The sequence below is a fragment of the Dioscorea cayenensis genome, chromosome 19, assembly GCF_009730915.1.
Source record: "Dioscorea cayenensis subsp. rotundata cultivar TDr96_F1 chromosome 19, TDr96_F1_v2_PseudoChromosome.rev07_lg8_w22 25.fasta, whole genome shotgun sequence".
NCBI lineage: Eukaryota > Viridiplantae > Streptophyta > Magnoliopsida > Dioscoreales > Dioscoreaceae > Dioscorea > Dioscorea cayenensis.
In genome coordinates, this window is record NC_052489.1 from 5,112,381 (window position 1) to 5,135,836 (window position 23,456).

At 34.7% G+C, this 23,456-nt stretch overlaps 3 protein-coding genes across 3 annotated transcripts; 2 read left to right on the forward strand and 1 right to left on the reverse strand.

The window, feature by feature from the left end:
• Positions 1-184: 184 nt before the first annotated feature.
• Positions 185-3,382, forward strand: LOC120283988 (thioredoxin-like protein CXXS1). Its single transcript, XM_039290815.1, has 3 exons — positions 185-322; positions 1,345-1,455; positions 3,069-3,382. The coding sequence occupies exons 1-3, from the start codon at positions 218-220 to the stop codon at positions 3,222-3,224; spliced, it is 372 nt and encodes a 123-aa protein (XP_039146749.1). The 5' UTR covers positions 185-217; the 3' UTR covers positions 3,225-3,382.
• A 6,168-nt stretch (positions 3,383-9,550) lies between these two features.
• LOC120283990 (uncharacterized protein Os04g0629400-like) lies at positions 9,551-9,832 on the forward strand. The gene has a single exon (XM_039290816.1). The coding sequence runs from the start codon at positions 9,551-9,553 to the stop codon at positions 9,830-9,832; it is 282 nt and encodes a 93-aa protein (XP_039146750.1).
• A 556-nt stretch (positions 9,833-10,388) lies between these two features.
• Positions 10,389-13,205, reverse strand: LOC120283693. The gene is made up of 3 exons (XM_039290409.1): positions 12,340-13,205; positions 10,771-11,304; positions 10,389-10,677 (listed from the first exon to the last, which is right to left on the reverse strand). Exons 1-3 carry the CDS (start codon positions 13,087-13,089, stop codon positions 10,570-10,572), a joined length of 1,392 nt encoding a protein of 463 aa, XP_039146343.1. The 5' UTR covers positions 13,090-13,205; the 3' UTR covers positions 10,389-10,569.
• Positions 13,206-23,456: the final 10,251 nt, after the last annotated feature.

Genomic DNA, 23,456 nt, shown 5'->3' on the forward strand with positions numbered 1-23,456 from the left:
ACAAGCATCTTCGTTTTCATAGGCCATGTCCACGCTTTAATGTATCCTTTGGTTTTGTAGTGCTTATCACGACTACCTTTGAGCCATCACTTTATCTCTGCCAGATGCCATTACCGGCAAAGCCCACCTCTCGCCTGCTCTCTATATGTCTCTCATTATGTATATGTATGTATGCATTAAGTGATTGGAGAGAGAGAGAGAGAGAGAGAGAGAAGGGATGGAAGCAGAAGAAGAAGGTGGGGTGAGTTCAAAGGTGTTGAAGGTGGATTCAGAGGAAGCATGGGATTCCTTCATCACCAAGCAACATACCCAAGGAATTCCAGTGAGCTTCTTTTTACTACTTCTTCTTCTTTTGTTTTGTTATATTAAGTATTTTTATAAATTATAAAAATAAAAATAGCTGATTAGTTGGGGCGTTCAGTTCTGGCGGAAACGCGGGATCTAACCCTCACGTCATACGCAGTCAGAGTGAGGCGTAGATTGGGCTGTTGGACTCCACACGTATCATGCCTCTGAGTTCTAGTGTTTGTTATCTTTTTATTAATTAGAAAAACTTAATAATCAGCCTGTTACTAAAGGATTTTGGCCCAGTGGTACATAATCCCCTTCGCTGATGATGAGTTTTTGCTCCTCCAGTATCACTGGAGGTGAGGGTAGTGCCATGATTGAGTACTTAAATAATAATAATAATAATAATAGTAATAATTAGCTAGTCACTAACATAAATTTCTCAATAATGACATTTTATTATTATTTGTTTAAATATGAAACTTATTCTCTGTAACTGATCTGAAATTTACATGCATTCCCATAATTTAGAACAACCAATAGTGCCGCTTGATAAAACTAGATTAACTTGGTTTGATTTCAAACCATTTTTATCAAATTATTTATTTAATATAATAGAAAAAGCAGTATTTAGTTAATTAATACATTAAATACCTGAATATATGTGACTTGAGAATTTATGTAGAAATTGATTAATATGTAATGTTTAATTTTTATATTTTATTATGTTATAGTTTATTAATTTTGAAATATATGATATGAACGGTTATCCTTTTCTTGATTTTTCCCCTAATTACTCCTTTGAGTAACTCATTCAAGGAAATGACTATACCAATCATATCCATGTGATTATTGATTTATGATGTGATTTTAGTGTAAGAGAATCATGGCTTATTAATTGCATGATATTTATGGTTTTTTGTCTTGTCTTTAATGAGTAAGAAAACATTTAATGAAGAAGATTTTTTTTTTATTAAATGTGATTTGAGAAAATTAGTTTCAATTTTCAAGTGGTCTGATATTAATGCTATTAATTAATTAATTATATGTGGTGAGGTATTTGTCCACTTCACAGCTGCATGGTGTGTTCCATCCATTGCCATGAATGCCTTCTTTGAAGAATTGGCTATCAAGTACCAAAACATCATCATGTTTCTCTTGGTAGATGTTGAGTGATGTTAAAGGTACCTCTATCCCTTATATCTCTTTTTGTTTAAATTTTTTTTAACACTTTATCTTCTTTTTATTATTTATTAATTTATTTGGAATCTTATAGTATATATGAAGTAGTGAAGTTGCAATCCTTCATATCATTTGTTCTTTGGTAGATACATATATTACATGTATGTGTTTGCTTCTCTTGTTAGAATTGGTGGGAAATTTTTATAATCAATGCTTATATTGAGTGGGAATATAATTGACTTAAATCTTAATTATTATAAGTTTTTGATTCGTTGATATTAAAGGTAGATTTAATTATTCTGATTAGTAATGAGAATAATTATACCTATTCCATTAGTATTCCAATTGTTGAGAGTGTTTAGTCCATAATTTACAAGATGTCTTCAATAATTAGATTTTTCGGAAGTTAATTTTCAAGAATTTTAGTTCTTAAGAATATTAAAAACATCTTTTGTGAGATAGTTTAGTTCAAAAATTGATATGCATTTTACTTTTGATATGTTTGGAATATACAAAATTCACTTTGGATGAAAATATAATCAATTAATAACAATAAATTGTGAAAATCTATAATTTTATATTAATAATATATAATACTTCCTATGATAGATTTAGTACTAATTAAGGAGAATGAAAAAAGGTTATTTATAATTAACTACTGAAAGGAAAATGAAAAACTTAGGAAGTGTTGAGATGTATCAAAGATGATGATAATAAAGTGCTTGTTAAGTTTGATGAGATTAAGCAGTGAGGGAGAAAATATTTTTGTAGTTGTTCAATGAGAATCATGAGTGTAAGATGGTGTTAGGAAGTCAATAACACTAAGAATAGGAATAGAATCAAGTATTTAAAGGAATATTGGAAAAAAAAAAAATTAAAGATGCACTTAGACAAAATGAAAGCAAAGAAAGGTGCAAGTCATGATGGCATCTTAATAAAGCTTTGGAAGTCTTTCGGAGATGAAGGGATATCCTGGTTGACTAAACTATTTAATAGGATATTATAATCTGGGAAATACTGAATGTAAAAAAATTTATATATATTTTAGTTCTAATTTATGAGTTTAAAGGTGACATTGAATGTAATATATATATATATGTTCTAATTTATGGGTGTAAAGGTGACATTCAATGTTTCAGTGCGAGAGAATTATTTAAATTGTCTGGACATATTCTGAGATGACTAGTGAATGCCCTCATGAAAATGATGGAACTGCTTCATGTAAAGAGTTGTAATTTGTAAAAAAAGTAGAAGTAAATCTAAAAGATGTTTAATAGAAACTTTACTTAATAAGATATTTGCTGTTAGTTTATCTAGTTATTTGGTTTTTGATAAAATAACAAGGAAAGGAAAAGATTTATGTAGCTAACCTTGCATAATTGGGACTAATGGTTATTGTTGTTGATGATGATGATTATATTAAGCTAATCTTTATATTACATTCTTGTTTTATATGATTAGACTTAGATCTTTTCATTTTGCTTTTATATTTACATCAACTCTCTGTTTCCTGTATGAAATATTTATTTTTTAATATCTTTAATACAATTGTGTTTATTTGTTTATTTATTTATATTAATATATATATATATATATAGAAAGTTGCTAAGAAGATGGAGGTGAAGGCCATGCCCACATTTGTGTTGATAAAAGATGGGAAAGAAGTTGATAGGATGGTTGGAGCCAACCCTGAAGAGATTAACAAGAGGATTCATGCCTTTCTTCAACCCCTTAATCAACTCAATTCTGAATAAAAACTTTATTATTATTATTATTATTATTACATGAACTCTTTTTGTCCAGGAAAAACTTTATATGGTAATTATATAGTGTTAATAGTGTTTGTTTTTTTTTAAATGTATATATATGACTACCAATATATAAGCAATTTGAGCTATGTTTTAAATTTCAAGCTCATGAAATCGGTTCGAGTTTGGTTTTTAAGTGTAAAACTAAATTTGAGCTGAGCTTGATTCGATAGCTTGAAATATATAAATATAATATATTTATAATGTATAATATTATCCTATAATATATCATTATAACAAAAATATCATATAATGTGTTTTTTTTAAGTACTCCTAAATATATATATTTGATTTTAATTTTAAGCTAAATCAAGTTAAGCTAAACATTATATAAAAATTCATATTGAGATTCAAAATCCTAAAGTTCTGCAATAAGGCATTTTTTTAGATCTAACATAAAAACTAAAATAATCCCAAAATTATTGATTGTGTTGGAACACAAATCCAAACAAACCCATCATTATTTCTACTTTTCACATGCACTTTTGCATTCCTTTCCTTATAAAATAAGTTGATGGTACAATAAAAAATTTTATTTTATCCATTAATTTATTTAATTATTAATTTATTTATTTTGACAATATCTTAAATCCACCTCCCGCCAGTCATATTTTTTAAAAAAAAGAAGAATTCGTCATGTTTAAAAAGATGTTGAACCCTCAATCTTCCGCATGAAAATTAATAATATTATCAACTTGGTATACTTGATTATTCCTTCATTAATCATCTCTTAAGTGTTTATTTATAAAAATTATATTTTAATACATTAAGAAATATCCCAATATATAATTAGACAAGTGTCATGAGATGAAATATCCATCACTAGATATAGATGATTGATATGGAAAAAAAAAAACAAGTCACACTAGATATAGATCAACATCCCATAATATGAAATAAATTCAAGATAAAAAATTCACACAGCAACTCAAATTTGGGGAAGAAAATCGTAATTCTAATTCTCTCTTTATGATATGATTTAACTAAAACACAAAGAGTCCCTTAAGCACAAACACTCAAACTTCGCCGCTCTTTATTTTCAGTTTTTATTAATACAAAGGTTCCATAAAAAAAGAGATAAAAAATATAGAATTCAAAAAACGATGTGACTAATTTCTATATGTTGACATCATTCTCTCATATATCTCGTTCATATGAATGTCTTGATCCAAAAAAAAAAAAATCTTTCCTATATATATATATATATATCAATACATTATTAAAAATCTATTTTCTCTTCAGAGAAAGAAAATTCTATAATTCAATACTTATTCATGAATTACTGATGATGCATTTTGGTTGAGGCTTTAAGCAAGCCAAAAGCAATAAACAAAAATTAATGCTTTTCCTACAAATGTCCATCATGGTTGGCAGTTGATAGGGACTAAATATTGTCAACTTAGTTGCATGTTTGCTTGGCTTGTTGGGTAGGCGTAAAAATAACAAAATAAATAATTGTTGCATCTATATATCAGAAAAAAAAATAATGTCATTTTATTTCTTGGATAAAATTATTTTAATTTTGCTATTTGTTGGGATAAATTTTTTCCAATCATGAGACTTACCAATTTTTTTCCTTATATTATCATTTCTTTTATATATATAAAATAGTATTGGAAATAACAGTCTAAATGTTTCGGTTTAAAAATTTTCTTCTTATTATTATTACTATTTTACAAAACGAACAAATCAAATACCAAGGACATACACATGCTGTTTAAATATGCCACACATCTACATCCTGTGAGTTTGTGACAAAGATTCAATCCCAAAACCTCGATATATTTCGAAATGATTCATTTATTGTCACTTATATTGATGATATTTTAGTATTTAGTAATAATATAAAGGAGCAAATCAGCCATTTAAAAGTTTTTTTTTCATAAATGTAAAAAACATGGTCTAGTATTATCTGAAAAAAAGATGAAAATTGGGTGCAGAAAAATAGAATTTTTAGGAGTAATTATTGGAAAAAGAGAAATAGAATTACAATAACATATAGCAAACAGTATTTTAGAAATGCCTGATAAATTAGAAGGATTAAAACAAATTCAATCATTTTTAGGAAAATTAAACTATGCAAGAAATTTCATACCAAATTTAAGTAAATTGACTAGACCACTATATAATAAAACAAACCAAAATGGTGAAAGAAAATTCAATAATGAAGACATTAAACTAGTTCAAAAAATTAAACAAATTATAAGCAACATAAAACCTTTAGAATTACCACCAACAAATTCATATTTAATAATTGAGACATATGGTCATATAGGTGGTTGGGGAGTTATTTTAAAGTTCAGACCTAAAAAGGAATCAACAAAAAATGAAGAGAAGATAAGTAGATATGATAGTGGAACCTATAATACTAAAGTAACAAATACAGATGAAGAAATTCTAGCATGTATTAAAGCGATGGAAAAATTCAAATTATTCGTCATAGAAAGTAAATAATTTTTATTAAGAAATGACTGCCAAGCTATAGTATCTTTTTATCATTAAAAGTCAGAAAATAAATTATCTACAAACAGATGGGTAACATTCATAGATTATATAGTTGGAAATGGATTTCATGTTATTATTGAACATATTAAAGGGAAAGATAATATTATAGCAGATCAATTGAGTAGGATTACACAAGAAAATAAATTTAATTGAACACAAAAGACTTATCTATCCGCATAGTAAGACTGTGGCTGTAAAAACCGGCAGGTCCATTCGCGTTCTTACTATGGTGGGAGTCTGGATTACCATTCCCTAAAATAAAAATATAAAAGTTTCAAAATCTAACAAGATTCTGTTTTGCAGATGTCTAAAATCCCTCTAGCTCAAGAAAACTCTTTTCCCATCTCTCAATTCCCAACTATCCCACAGAAACATAATTTTAAATTCCGTACTACCAATATCCTAGACCATCAACAACAAACTCTTCTTGACAACCTTTGGGCCAACAGAAATAATTCCCAATTCCTTCAAGCAATGAAAACACTTAGCCAATACTTCATTGACCAAAATGCAAAACCAAACAATATTATTTCATATAACTCTATATCACATCAACCACAAACAAAAGTTTACTCTCCACCAACTGTTGAACATTTTATTGCCCAAGCAATCAAATTACTGGAAACAGAAATTGAAGTCAAGAAAAAAGAAATAGAAGAACTCAACAAAGAACTTAAAAAAATAACAGAGGATTATAAAGAAATGTCCCAGCATGTGATCCAGAATCAAAATCAAAAAGAAGAAACTCTTGAAAGGTTTCCTCCAACTATCCAAGATGTACAACAAATCATTCTACAAAAAGTCCCTAAAATAGCATATGAAGATTTTGTCCAGACTCAAATGCTTCTCCGAGAAATGGCTAAAGATAACATACATCCTCATAGTATGACACTCTCTGTTGATCTATATCAAAACACAGCACACCGTCATCAAGAATGCCAATGTGAAAAAGGCTTCTTCATCGTTAAAGCATCTTTTGAACTATCATCCTGGATTGATCAAGATATAAAAGGAATACAACTCTATGTTGAAAAATTACTGCAATATGGTATGATGAGCATTCACCTTCATCTCCATCAGGCAATTTTATTATTATCCCTTAGCAATGGAGGATTCTACCATGAAAGTCTATGCAAGAAAAGAGGTACTGCTCATAGACATCCCATTTGCAAATCTCAAATACAATAATCCACCAGCAGTACAGCATTTTAAAAACATAAATGGCACAATCTCACTCCAACACTTGGGAGACTATTCTTCAAGTTACCTCCCCATAATTGAAGATGAAGACCTTCCTTTTAGGCATTCCTCAAGGTCAATTCCCCAATGACTTCCATCAAACGGAGGATATCACCATTGCTCATCTTTTGGTGGACCGAAGTAGTATTGTTTATTTTTAATATGTAAAGGAGTCTGTTTTTTTTAGTGTGTAAAATAGGTTTGCAACTGTAGCAACAGTAGTTTTACTGTTGAAGTTTGGTAAGTGTCATGTTTGTAATAGTAAAGTTGGGTAAGTGTCATGTTAGTAATATGAAAGTTTGGTAAGTGTCATATTTGTAATAGTGAGCTTTGGTAAGTGTCTTGTTAGAAATAGCATGGCTTAAGAGTTAAGTCTTGGACCCTATATAAGGCCCCTTGGTGTTTGTAGTAAGGGACTGATGTCAATAGGCTAAGTTATAGTTAGTCATTTAAAAAAAATAAATAAAATTATTAATTTTTTTAATGCTTAAAATAGGATTTGAAAGGCATTAAAAAAGTAAAAAAGGAAAAGGAAAAGCATGAGGAAGACAATGATAGGATGTTGGACACTTCACTTTACACAGAATCCATAATAGAAGTAGATAGAATATTATTTTATGTACTTTTTACTTATATATTTACAAAATTTTAGTGTCCCCTCTTGTTTGTGATTTAGCAGGGAAGAAGGGTGATGTACAATTATTATTGCATGGACCAACTCCAAATTTACAACTAATTTATAATATATATATATATGTTTATTTTGGGTAAGTTTTGGAATAATATTAACTTGTATAAATATAAAACATGAAGAAGCATCATTGAAATGCATTATTTTTATGATCTTTAAAAATGGAGTTCAGAAAATTATGGACTTTTTTTTTAAAAGTAATGCTTAGATATTGGATTTGAAAGCTAATGAAGTACTCAGAAAAACATATACTATTATATATATATATTGTTATTTAAATGATTATTTAAAATAAGTTATATGTATAAATAACTGTAATTTAATAAAATAATATATAGTTTAGTTATTCTTATTGTTCGTGTAATTTAGGGTTGTTTAAATATATGTAAAAATATTTTATAGTTAAAATTGATATCTTATAGCTTATTATGTAACCAAAAAGAATGTGAAGTTTATGAGTATATATACTCAAATATGCATTTTTATTGATCATTTTAAATTTTTAAAAAAATATTAAATCATCAAATAATTAATTGATGACATATTCGTAAATATGCCGAGTTAAGCAGTAAAATTGGATTAAAAAAATTTACATATGCATGTATATCTTGTGAACCGTTTCTTAATATATGAACTTTATTTAATTAAATAATTATGGGGTGTTTTTTTTAATTTATATAAAAAAAAATAATTTGTTATTTATTTATTTATTTATTGTTAATATTATTGTTGTTGTTACGTAAACTAATCTTAAACTAAAAAAAGGCAATATATAACATATACATATTTAAAAAACATGGATAAATCATATATAAATTAAATATGTAGAAAAGAAAACAAATAAATAGGTCATGAAGAACCCATATTTACTTCATTCAAATTATTTTAAAAATCTAAAGAAATTGATGGACAACATTAAACTTCTTTTTTAATATTATATATACATATATATATATATATACATATATATAATCAAGTCTAATTATTTATTTGAATTTCACAAATTACTATTGATAATAAAATGCATTAATTAATATATATTAATAATTGTTACTAACCTTGTAATAGGATATTAGTATTTCATTCTTCTTTCCAAAGTAATAATAAGTGAAGGAGAATTAAAGATTCATGATCTTTCCATATTTATCAAAATAATAATTAACTATTTGAATAAAATAAAATAAAAACGCTGATAAAACTTTTCTTATATTTGTGAAATTTATTTTTAAATTTTTTGAAGAAATATATAAATCTTTTATAATAAAATCAAATATTAAATAATCAATATAATCCAAACTCAATCACACATAACCAAGCACTCCCTACATCCCATTATAAATATTCATTTTAAGAAACTTTTCATATCCCAAATTATCTACCCATATTTATACTTTAAATATTAACTATAAAATTTAATCTTATTAATCTATGATAAGATGGGTTTACCTTATTTTTTAAAATAAGAATAAAACTAAAATTTAAAAAAAATCAATTATGATCGTTAATAATAATAATAATAAACCAAAAACAATCACGTACAATAAAAACACAATAATATAAAAAATAGAAAGGATTCTAAGACAATGTAGGTAAAACCAACCTTTTTTTCTAAAAAAAAAAATACCCATTCCATACAAATATATATAATAATAAGTTAATAAATAAATAAATAAATAATTTATTATTTACTACATTATTATAATTTAATAGTTCCCACGTGAATTCCACCCACTCAAGCCCACCGGACCAAATATATAACCAAACAAAACCACTCTCTTTCTCTCTCTCTCTCTCTTCTTCTTCTTCTTCTTGAATCCATAGAACAAACAAAGAGATGATGTGCTATATAGGCAAGGCCACCAAGATCTTCTTCTTCATCGTCGCCATCCTCGCCGTCTCCGGCCTCATCCTCGGCTTCGGTGTCCTCCGTCGTGGCGCTTCCAACAAGACTCATGGCTGTAACGATCCTCAATGCCGCCCCACCGCCGTTCCTTTCGAACCTCCACCCTCATCCTCCTCCTCTTCCACCTTCTCTCCCTTAATCGCTTCTCCGCCGACTTTCTTCAGCCCTCCAAACCCTATTCCTTTTCCAGTTAGTCCCCCTGTTCCTTATCCTTAGTGCTTGCTTTTCTCCTCCTAATTGTTATTCACTTTTACAATTCTAGAAATTTCTCTTTTTTTTTTTGTTTCAATTTAGGGTTTTCAATGTTCATGCTAATGTTGTTGTTGTTGTTGTTGTTGTTGTTGTTGTAGATTTATTTCTTTTTTAATTTTTAGATTGATGCTGTGAAATGTGTGACCAAGTGTTGGGAATTGATTTTTTTTTTTATTATTATTCTTTTCAGCTTGTTCTCACTAAAGTTCTCGTTTTTAGTGAAACATATATATTTTATTTATTAATCCTTAGAAATTGAGGGAGGAAAAAAATTATTTATTTCTTTTTATTTGTTTATTTATATATTTATTTTGTTCAATTCTGGGATGGACATTCATGGTGTGTTGCTGGTTACATGTTTAGTTGAATTTGACTAGTGTCATTTTCAACAATAAAAAATTCTTTTCTTGAGATTTTCTTTTTCCTTTTTTAAGAAAAAAAAAAAATCAAATCAAACCCACTAACTAATGAAGCTATGATCATAATGGCAAAATAATAAGTAAACAAGCATTGTTCCTTAATAATAATAATAATACAAGATTGCATCAGAGAATGAATTAAACTGTCATGTGCCTTACTTTGTATTGAAAAATTTATGATAATCACTCATATGAATTGAACTATCATGTGCCTTACACTGTATTTAGTCACTGACTGCAATAACGTCTATAAAATGTATTGTTATGCTGTACAATTTCTAATCATAAGGTCATGGCAATTAACTCGTCATCCTCACATTTCCTGATTTTTATGTCCATAATTTTCGCCGATGAATGTAAAAAAACATCACAGCAATGTCGTCTTAGACCCTGTAATTTCAACACAACAAGAATTTAATATAAACAAGAATCTACAAGCAATGAACTTACTTAATAACAACTGGCATGTGAGTTTTTTTATACCTGTAGACTCTCTGTATTTAGTTTCTGAGAAGAAACTCTTATTTGTTGCAATGAACTCATGCTTTGAGAGCAGTTCTTGTCAATGGGGGAAGATCGACTGTAATTGCTCTCGATCGTTCCGATTTCAGGTGACACACTTTGGAGAAAGAAGACGGCCGGTCTTTTACATGCGTCTTTGGGTGGTTCTCGTGTGTTGAACATATACAAACTCGAAGCAGGATTTCGATTTCTCTTCCATGGTGTAAAAGTTTGTTGCATTGAGAGGATGTCTGGAAGATGTTGATTGCCTTGGAAAACCTGAATTGCATAACCCCATGAAACAGAAATAGTGTGTTTTTTCAATTGATCATAACAGACAGTTTGCTGCAAAACCCTGCCTGAATCAACCTTCACAGCTTCAAATAAGTGTTTTAAGGCCTCGGACCGATTCATGCTAGGGAAGATCGGATCAATGGCATCGACATGATGAAGTGATACCAAGGGAGTCAAAGGATGCGCAGATAATAACCCGAATAGATTTCCCCGAAGGTCAACCTGTTACATGCATTAAACAAACACATCCCTTTAGCCCATTTTAAAATAAGCTCCAGATGCTTCATACATTCATTTACTAAACAAAGAAAGAGGAATACATGACGGTCCTCACAGAACCTGAACAAAAAACTCATACTTTCTGAAATTTTGACTGTTGCTCAAAATGGAGGCATCCAATAAACCTATACCTTGAGTTAATCTCATCCACAAGATACCATAAGATGATGTTAAATACCGGAAAGATCACCCTTTTTTTTAATTCAATTCATTTAAATGCATGCATTTATATGAGTTACGGAATAGTTGGGATATGATAATTCAAATGAAAACCTCAAGGTTATTGGTGTGACCCCATTTGAACTTACATAAGTTTATTACATTTTTAGTTTTTATTCAATGTGGAACTATTATCTCACTCTATCATTTCAACAACTCGATATTTCCATACAAATTATGAAGTTCTACAAATTGTTCAAAAACCTTTCAAATTCTGAACAGGTGGAAGATGCATCTAAAAAATACAAATTCCAATCCCCAGCTTCATATATGTTCAAAATTAGTACTTTTTGTATGAGAAGGAACATCCCAATTTAGCAAAGAGAAATACTGAGTTGTAGGAATTCAATCAATTCAAGTATGCAACAGCACATGATGCTAAGAACTCAAAGCATGAAACAAGATGAAACAATGTCTCTAAACAACAAAAATGTTCATCCAGATCAAGGCATTTAATGAAATTGAGTATATAAAAGGTAAGAAATTTTCATCCAGAACTAGAAATTCAATCAAATTAAGTATGCAATCCTAAGAGCTAAAAGCATCAAACAAAGGATTTGAAGAAAGTAACAAGATGAAACAGTGTCTCTAAACAACAAAAATTCCCATCCAGATCAAGGCATATGATGAAATTGAGAATATAAAAGGAAAGAAATTTTCACCCAAAAACTAGAAATTCAATCAAATTAAGTATGTGATACTAAGAAGTAAAAGCATCAAACAAAGGATTCAAGAAAAGTTTGGAAATTTTTAGCATACCTGATGAAATCCTGGTTCAAAGGAAAGTTCAATCCCAAGCTCCACCAAGCAAGCGTAAACCCTATCATCACTTCCATACAAATGGCCATACCTATTCAAGCAAGAATCCAGAACCTTCGCGAGTGCTCTAGCGAGCGGATAGCTAATGGCGAAGCCTCCGCCACCGAACGCCATGCCGAACCAGTGCTTCGAGTTTTGCCAGACGCTCTCCGACCTCGCTCCGACGTAGTACCATTTGGTCCAATCGTACTTGTTCAGCGTCGAGAGGAGGTTTTGGGGGAAGAAGACGGTGTCGTCGTCGCCGAGCACGATCCAGTGGATGTCGGGGAGGTTTCGATCGACGAGCTCTTTGGCGATGCGGGCGACGCGAGTGGCGGAGCGGAGACCGCCCGGGAAGGTGTAGGGGAAGCGGGAGGAGTCGGAGGAGATGGCGATGGGGGGGTCGGAAGGGGAGGGTTGGAATGAGGGTGGTGGCGTGTCGAGGAAGACGATGGCGTTGATCTGAGAAGGGTGGTACCAGAGTCGGAGGTAGGGAAGACGGCGAGGGAGGGATTTGGAGGAGGAGGCGATGCCGAAGAGGAGGTGGCGGAGAGTCGTCGGCGAATGCGGCGGCGGAGTGGTGAAGGCGATGAGTGGAAGGGGGAAAGAGGGGGAAAGGAGTAGGTAGAGGAGAGAGATGGCGGCGAGGGTGACGAGGAGGAAGAGACGGCGGCGGGCTGTGGCCGCGGAGGCGGAGGAGATCACCGGCATCGTCGGAGGCGTCGTGGACGACGATGGTGGAGTTTCACAGGTGGTGATGGCTCTGAGGAAACGTTACCTCCCGGTGAGTTTAACTTTGATGGTTGATTATGCTTTGAGATTCGTTTAGCACTAATCACGAGATGAGATTTAAGGCTAGATTTGGTAGGATAGCCTCATGGGTTGACCGTTGAGAAAACGAGATTTGACTAACTCTTGGCTGCCACCTGGACTTTGGTAATCACTTACGTGTTGGTTTTTTTTGTTTTTTTTGTTTTCCCGACTATTTTGAATTCTTTATTTGAAAATTATGTATGAAAATTTTGATATATATATATATATATATATTGGAACGTAAATAAATGGTTGTTAGGATAAATAATAAATATATAAATGAAAATAATATTTAAGCAAATGGAAATAAATCAAAATTTCTAAATATCAACTAGCCAGGGAGGATTTTTTTGCAAAAAAATAAAATTACATTTATACCATTAATTCGTTTTAGAATAATTTTAATATATATTTTTGTGTGTATATATTGTGAGCCCCACCCCTTAATCAAATCCTATCCATTGCTTTTATTTTTAATTCTAGCCATTGGTTTTACTTTCAATCCTAGCCGTTGGTTTTTATTTTTTTAGTTTCAAAACCCTAGCCGTCTTTTCACCCCATTTTTTTAGTTTTGAAACCCTAGCCAACTCTTCACCTCATTTTTTTTTAGTTTTGAAACCCTAGCCGACTCTTCACCTTCTTGGGTTTTAGATCACCGTTAAAAAAAAAGGGTGAGAGAGAGACTTGCCTCATCTCTTCCTCTCCTTATTTGCGGGTGGTGTCGATGGCTAGGATGGGAGAAGGGTCATGTCGTCACGGATTTTGTTTCACTGTTATTGTCACGCCCCGACCTGCGGGCCCACGGGACGCGACAATCGCCGCAGCAATCCCGAGGAGGGATACCCCGTCACTCAACCCTCAGGATGCCGCAAGGCTAATCAACACACCTGGAATTCAACAATATACATATCGCAGATATAGAACAGAAAGAAACAATGTTACACAACGACAATAACAACAACAACAACAACAACAACAGTAGGATACAGAAAATATAGAGGTTCACAAAAATACACAGGGAAACACCCTAACAATAGTAGGAAATGGTAATACACAGAAGTTTAAGAGTATTTAAATACTAAACCATGCAACAAGGTTTTCTACACACTAGTGGATCCATAGGTCTTATAACATGTTCCATGACAATAATAACATACATGAACTGAAGAAAATACAATAGGGGATAGAACAGAAGCAAATGCCCAGATCTGACGCCACATAGTCACACCTACTACTTGCAACGATCGGGAGAAAGAAGAGGGATGAGTAACTAAAGTTACTCAGTGAGGGGAGGTTAGCACAACCTTAGCAGAAAAATACACCAACAGCAAAAATAATAATAATGAATCATCAAAATAAATGCTTTACCAAAGTAATACAAGTTTAGAAACATTAACATACATAATAGAAGTCTTTAAAAGAAGTAAAACAACATAATAATACCAAGAAAACCCTTTTTACCCCAACTAGGGTTTTCAACACAAAAAAATTATGAAACATGGTTTTGAAATAAACATAATACCCAACACTCACCCAACATAGCATGGTCTAGAAAACTCTCTAAACTTTCGCCGTGGCCATGGCTAGGTTCAGAGCCGCCAAGGTACTCATGCCCTTGACGTTGACCCATCAGTTCACCGGTTTGTGACTCCGGCTACCCGATGAATATCCAGTCAGGGCTCTACACTCCCACATGAACTGGCCCTCGTAGTAATCGGCCCGGTCAACACGCCACCCTCAATAGGGTCGGGCCGTGAAGACCGCCCTCTGCGATGAGGATATCACCAAAACAATCACCACAATAAAAATACAACTCCACTCGAGTACAATATCCGATCATAATCATAAATCAAGAATACCTCGGCCATTTGCACGAGGACAAGATAAACACATAAGCAAAGCCCAAACTTTTAACACAAAAAAAAATAATTTGCAAGTCCCAACACAAGCAACAACATGGAAATCCTTACCTCTCAACAATTCAAAATTTGTTCCAAGCCTAACATTTCACAAAAACAAAGGTTTCCACAACAATTCTCAAGTTTTATACTAAATAAAGATTTCACGAACTCATGAATATGTATATTAATCACAATTCCCACGATAACAATTCAAATGCCAAACGAGACATCCAAGATTTTCTCAGTAAAAACTATCATTCACCAAAATACCAAACAAGTATAAATCAATAAAACTTACTTAAAACATGATATGCATATATATATATATATATATATAGCTATTGGCATTCTTCTAATAAAGCTATGCTAAATAATTCCACTCACCAAAAAGGCAATTTGTCTTCCTCGCAAGCTACTCCTCGGCTAAGCCTTTGCCTCGATTCAAGACTTCTTCTCCTTGCCAAAGCATGACAAATCACAACAAAAATTAGCAAAAAAACGAAACAAACAAGAAAAAAACCCTAAGTTTTTCTAACAAACAACCCTAATTCGATCCTAGGGTTGGCTCAAAAACTAGGTTTAAAGGTTCCCAATGAGTTTCTAGGGGTTTTTAGCTTCAATTTAATCCAAAGAAATCAAAAGAAACAACTAAAAGATTGCTTGTGCTACGAGTAACCTCGGAATTGCTACAGTAGAAAACCGACCTTAAAACTAAGATTTTCTCCAAATTTACAACACCAATTCAAGAAATTTCACCACAAGCATCCTCAAACATGAACAACAAATCAATGGCTTCAATTTAAGCCTACAAACATGCAAATCCATGGAGAAATTCTAGGTTTTAAAAAAAACTAAAAACAAGAAAAAAAATACAAGAATAAATATGGTATGAAACTATAAATCCAAGCTTACCAAGTTCAAGAGTGAGGAAGGAAGGAAGAGGACAAGAATCTCCCGGAAAATCTCGCCGGAAAAGAATTTAGGAAGAGGGAAGGATTCGGCCAAGTAGGGAAGAAGAAGGAGAAGAAAAGAAGAAGATAGGTTTTAGAGAAAAAGCGTCTGCTACTGACAGCAGGGTTGCTACAGATGCTGACTGTTATCAAACCCGAGCTTCTACGAGAAAGCAGTCGCTACGGAACCCGATCATTCTGAACCGGTTTGCTACTGGGGATCGAGTCGCTACGATGATTGGGCTGAAAATCTATAGCAATGGGCTAAAGCAATCTATAGTAAACCCTGGTTATAACATTCTACCCCCCTTAAGAAAATTTCGACCTCGAAATTTCCTTCTTACCTGACAAAAGACCCCTATTACTCAGAGTCTAACAATACACATGCATCAAACAAAAGATAGATATTGTACCTGTGATCATGTCAACTTCACCCTTAGGCTCTTCATTAGTCAGGGCAAAGATCCTGGTCTGAGATCTAGTCTGCGGGCGTGATCCTCCCCGAGCGAGGGGTGTTGCTCGCCCTGCTACGGATCTTGTAGCGGTGGTGCGTGCACTGAGCCGCAGTCGTGAACCTCTAGGCCCGAGTAGGATGACTGGATTAAGTCCTCGAGCGGGGGTCCCCACGAGTCAGCAGTGGACATCTGCGTCCCGATGTGATCCGCTTGTCCACACCGATAACATCTGCAGCGGTTCTCGACATCGTCCCTCCATGGAACTTATGACAATTCCAACACTGTCGCATAGTTCCTGGCGATCCCATGCACGACACACTGCACTGAAGGTAGTGAACTCTGCTGCCCGTGAGTGCGGGCGGTGGAATCTGAAGAAACCAAGCGAAGGTGCACCACTAGATGAACTCTCACCTCTGCTCTTCTTTGAGGGTTGACTCATTTTCGCACCTCTCCTCTTCGATGCTTTCACGGATTAGATCCCGCCTTTCGAGGACCAACTTTTCTGCTCGAAGGGCCAACTGCACTACTTCCTTAAAACTCTGATTTCCCGTGACTGACATCCTCTCCCGGACGCTGAGGTTCAAACCGGCCTCAAACTTTGAACACAGAACTTCCTCAGAACCTACCAGTTCTGGTACAAAGTTTGCTAGGTCCTTTAATTCTGTCTCATACTCTGTCACAGATTTGCTACCCTGGTTCAACTGCATGAACTCCTGCCTTTTTTGGTCTCTATGGAAAGCGGGTGTAGTACTCCTCGTCAAACTCCCTCTGAAAATCTGACCAACTCAAAACAACACGGGAGCGACCTTTCGGACTTTCCCACCAAACTCTGGCTCTGCCCTCAAGTAACCTCGTAGCAACCTTGAGCCTCAGGTCTTCTTCTAGAACCATGTCGTCGAAAGTAGCTATCACCCGCTTTAGCCACTCTTTGGCCACCATGGCATCGCTCGTGCCATCAAAAAGAACTGCAGCCCTAACTGCCGGGCTTCCTTCGGGAGCTTAGACAAGAACAAACTCGGATGGACCCTACTGTCCTCTGCAGGGGACTAGGGAACCCGACTGCGATTCGGGGTGGTCTTTGAAGCATGTGGGTCTGCAGATCGGTACATCCTCTCCATACATGCTCCAAAAAGCTCATGAAGTCTCCGAACTCCCGATGGGTCGGGTCGCCTATCCCGATTGTCCCAATAGGCTCTTAAGGCCTGCGATCGCCTCCGGGGACGGAGTTAACTCGGGCACTGGGGTGCAGGGGCGCGAGGCTCGAGTACTCTAGGAGCATGCATCGACGCCCGCTACGGCGGTGCATGCCTAGAATTGGCCTCCCTGCCTAGGGCGGCGAAGGAGAGGACGGTGGAGATGGCACTCCACGCCGTCCACCTCTAGACGGTGCAGTAGTAGGATCAACAGCAGGAGCAACCGCTCCCAGCTGCGTGTCTTGGCAGGCGTTGATCTTGGCATTTTTCAATGAGCGAAAAAAAGACACCAAAAAGAACTTTCAAAAATCAATTCCTATATGCAATAATGCTACGTGCTCAACTCTAACTGGATCCACTAGTTACTACAGAAGACAATCAAAGACAAGAAAAAGATACAGCTATTAGTCTAAACCAATAGCTCTGATAGCAATAAAATTGTCACGCCCTGACCCGCGGGCCCACGGGACGCGACAATCGCCGCAGCAATCCCGAGGAGGGATACCCCGTCACTCAACCCTCGGGGATGCCGCAAGGCTAATCAACACACACGAATTCAACAATATACATATCGCGAGATATAGAGCGAGAAAGAAACAATGTTACACAACGACAATAACAACAACAACAACAACAACAACAGTAGGATACAGAAAATATAGAGGTTCACAAAATACACAGGGGAACACCCTAACAATAGTAGGAAATGGTAATACACAGAAGTTTAAGAGTATTTAAATACTAAACCATGCAACAAGGTTTTCTACACACTAGTGGATCCATAGGGTCTTATAACATGTTCCATGACAATAATAACATACATGAGCCGAAGAAAAATACAATAGGGGATAGAGACGAAGCAAATGCCCGATCTGTCGCCACACAGTCACACCTACTACACGCAATGATGGGAGAAAAAAAGAGGGATGAGTAACTAAAGTTACTCGGTGAGGGAGGTTAGCACAACCTTAGCAGGAAAAAAATACACCATGACAAAAAAATAATAATAATGAATCATCAAAATAAATGCTTTACCAAAGTAATACAAGTTTAGAAACATTAACATACATAATAGAAGTCTTTGAAAGAAGTAAAACAACATAATAATACCAAGAAAACCCTTTTTTTACCCCAACTAGGGTTTTCAACACAAAAATTATGAAACATGGTTTTTGAAATAAACATAATACCCAACACTCACCCAACATAGCATGGTCTAGAAAACTCTCTAAACTTTCGCCGTGGCCATGGCTAGGTTCAGAGCCGCCAAGGTACTCATGCCCTTGACGTTGACCCATCAGTTCACCGGTTTGTGACTCCGGCTACCCGATGAATATCCAGTCAGGGCTCTACACTCCCACATGAACTGGCCCTCGTAGTAATCAGCCGGTCAACACGCCACCTCAATAGGCTGGCCGTGAAGACCGCCCTCTGCGATGAGGATATCACCAAAACAATCACCACAATAAAATACAACTCCACTCGGAGTACAATATCCAGTCATAATCATAAATCAAGAATACCTCGGCCATTTGCACGAGGACAAGATAAACACATAAGCAAAGCCCAAACTTTTAACACAAAAAAAAATAATTTGCAAGTCCCAACACAAGCAACAACATGGAAATCCTTACCTCTCAACAATTCAAAATTTGTTCCAAGCCTAACATTTCACAAAAAAACAAAGGTTTCCACAACAATTCTCAAGTTTTTATACTAAATAAAGATTTCACGAACTCATGAATATGTATATTAATCACAATTCCCACGATAACAATTCAAATGCCAAACGAGACATCCAAGATTTTTCTCGAGTAAAAACTATCATTCACCAAAATACCAAACAAGTATAAATCAATAAAACTTACTTAAAACATGATATGCATATATATATATATAGCTATTGGCATTCTTCTAATAAAGCTATGCTAAATAATTCCACTCACCGAAAAGGCAATTTGTCTTCCTCGCAAGCTACTCCTCGGCTAAGCCTTTGCCTCGATCCAAGACTTCTTCTCCTTGCCAAAGCATGACAAATCACAACAAAAATTAGCAAAAACGAAACAAACAAGAAAAACCCTAAGTTTTCTAACAAACAACCCTAATTCGATCCTAGGGTTGGCTCAAAACTAGGTTTAAAGGTTCCCAATGAGTTTCTAGGGGTTTTAGCTTCAATTTAATCCAAAGAAATCAAAGAAACAACTAAAGATTGCTTTGGTGCTACAGTAACCTCGGAATTGCTACAGTAAAACCGACCTTAAAACTAAGATTTCCTCCAAATTTACAACACCAATTCAAGAAATTTCACCACAAGCATCCTCAAACATGAACAACAAATCAATGGCTTCAATTTAAGCCTACAAACATGCAAATCCATGGAGAAATTCTAGGTTTTAAAAAAAAACTAAAACAAGGAAAATACAAGAATAAATACGGTATGAAACTATAAATCCAAGCTTACCAAGTTCAAGAGTGAGGAAGGAAGGAAGAGGACAAGAATCTCGCCGGAAAATCTCGCCGGAAAAGAATTTAGGAAGAGGGAAGGGTTCGGCCAAGTAGGGAAGAAGAAGGAGAAGAAAAGAAGAAGATAGGTTTTAGAGAAAAGCGTGCTGCTACAGCAACGGGTTGCTACAGTAACGGCTGTTATCAAACCAGGCTTCTACAGAAACATGTCGCTACAGAACCAGTCTGTTACAGAACCGGTTTGCTACAGGATCAGACTGCTACAGTATTGGGCTGAAAATCTATAGCAATGGGCTAAAACAATCTATAGTAAACCCTGGTTATAACAGTTATTTTTGAGGTAAGATTCTGAGTTATTTTTGTTTTTGCTCTTTCTTATGCTTGTATGTGACGTACTACTAGTTAGGGTTAGGGTTCGGTGAGAATTCATTTGATTTTAATTTGAGGATAAAATTCTGAAAATTCCTAATAGCATAGTAGAGATCCCTAATTTATTTGGAAGATCTGGAGACAGAATATGGAAGGGACCATAATAGAAAAATTGTAGATCGAGATCTTGTTTAGCTTTCTGACAAATTTCAAAATTTTTGGAGTAGTATTCTATAAATTATAAATTTTTAGATGTAGGTGGCACGGACAGGATCTCTGTTCAGACCTTGAGCCGGTTTTGATTAATTTTATAGTTGTTAGTTCTGATTTAGATTTATATTTATATAAGAAAGTTATAGAGGCCTATTTTATCTTTGACTTTGCAAAATTTCAGAATTGTTAACCATGTAAATTGTGAGATATGATCATATTTCTATAGGTGTGCTCAATAATATTTCTGCAGAAAACATAAAGATTGCTTAAAAAATTTAATGGTCTTGTACATGAAATTTGGAGAAGAGTAACATAACAAAGTTATAGAGTTTGATGTTTTCTAGATACCTGTAAAAATTTAGATTCTTTGGATGAGTCGTTTAAAAGTTATAGCATTATTAGTGTAGTTGTACCCAATGATATTACTGTGCAGAATCTGAAATTTGTTTGGTGTTTCTCATGTCTTAGATGTTGTATCTGGTATAGCATAAAATAAGAAAGTGATGCACTACTGAGTTATCTGACTGCACATAAAATATTATTGATTTTGAAAATTTTTATTGAGAGATATTCATATTTGAAAAGGATATGTCTGAATTACAATCCTGCAGAAATAGTTGGACATTCAATTGATTGTTATAAATTGTGTAGTGATCTAAGTTGTGTGAATTTCGGATATGTCATAGTGTTAGGTGTCTATTTTTCCTAGAATTTTGAAATTTGTGACTTCAAGTGATATACCCTATTCTATAGTACAGATCTAACCTTTTGGTACAGGTGAAAGACCTCTAGTCACAATTAAGCCCTAGCACTAAGGATTAGTTCAACGCTTCACTCTGTTGCTTACGCAACTAAGCCCCATTAGAGTTTGTCTCTTAGCACTTCACTTTATCATGATCACAAAAAACTCTTGGAATATGGAGGTAGGATAAATAAAATCGGAAGGGAAGGAGACGTACCGCTACCTCTCGTCTCACCCTCTCGATACTCTCTAACCTTGTATTATCTAACCCTCATGGTGTATCATTCATCCACAAGGATTACCAAGATAGATTCTCAACCCTAGTGTCACTCTAAGGGAAAATCAATACAACAAGCACCCACTAGGGGTTTAGCTCTCCATGAAGCAATATACAATAAACAATGAAATCGAATGTAAAAGCATGCAATTCGTAAGTAAAACACCCTTGTAGTCGGTATCGATGGTCTTGCGGAGCCGCCTCGTCTTCTCAAAAGGTTCTCTTGTCAAGCCCAGGACACACCTCGCTGAATTGATGCCAACAAAAGCTCCCTCAATAACTCCTCTCCAAAGGAATGAGATGTCAAAGGCCGTAGAACCACTCCCAAAACCTAGCCAAAGCCTCTCCAAACCCTAGCCGTGAGCGCCTCCAAAGATGGGCAAAAGATGGGGAAAAGATCCCTTAAAAAGGTCTCAAATTGCGGTATTTATAGGGGCTGGAATCGGGCATCCACACGGGTTTGTGGAATTTCCACACTGCCGTGTGGATTTCTAGAACTTGTTTCCTGCGAGCTGTGAACAGTAACTGCTACAGTACTTTGCCAAAATGTTCCCGATTCTACTATTTTTATCGAGGTCACATGAATGGGCACACATTCATGTGGTAGAACGCGTCGTGTCTTCATTAAAACCACATTGACGAATCTCTTGCTAGTATTGCACAAGTCAGAACACATGAGTGTGACTGCCTTTGTGTCCCTCCACTTTGAGTATTCGCTTGAGCACAAGGGAGCTTTGCACACACCCATATATCTTTGAGCACGACTTATGTCTTCATGTTTGTTCAATCTAAGAATTTCATCAACAAATGCATCCACGATCTACTTTTGCTTCCTTTCTTCCAAAATTGTCTCCACCACCCTAAATACACAAAAGAACATAAATACACATGCATAAGCAATAAAATCTGATACAAGTGATGCTCAATGTAAGAAAAGAATACCTTGTATTACTAATACACAAGCACTTATCAAAAACTCCCTTCTCTAGTGATGATGATGATGATGCATAGGGATTCTCCTCTTGAGCCCTTTGAACTCTCCTTGGCAAGATTTGAGCCTTCAAAGGTCGTTGGCGTGGTTCTAGCTGAGGATCATTCTGAATGATGTTTCCCTCTTGAAGTTTCAAGTCTTCAAGCCCTAAGGACCCAAGAAATCACCTCCAAAATGCATGATTTCTCCGAGCTCTTCCCTTCTTATTCGGTGACAAAAAAGCTTCTTTTTTAGCCCTAGATTTCCTTTTTTATGCCCACCAGGCCATGTGGACCGCATGGGGTCGTATGAGGCCCATATGGAAAGCAAACTTGGAACTGCCAGAGCCATATAGGTGCCATGCGGGTAGTATGCAAGCCACATAAACTAGGCCGATAATTTTAATGTTCTTTTGTGCAGGATGCAAGGACTCTTGCATTGTGCTACAGTAAATACCACGGTATTGGGTATCCAAATTTACTTCTTTTCGCCCAAATCATGTCCTCGAGTTCCCCATGGCTTCATCATGCCATAAGAAATGTACATGCTAAGTGTATAAAAAATGTACTATAAACTAAGTACATTTAGGTATTTATCAAAATATCCTCACACCTAAGTGTTTGCTTGTCCTCAAGCAAATAAATCATGAATGATAGAGATGCAACATTAAGTAATTGCTTCGTGCTTGGGTTCAAACCATTATAGAAAGTTTGGATAATCACCCACTCGGGG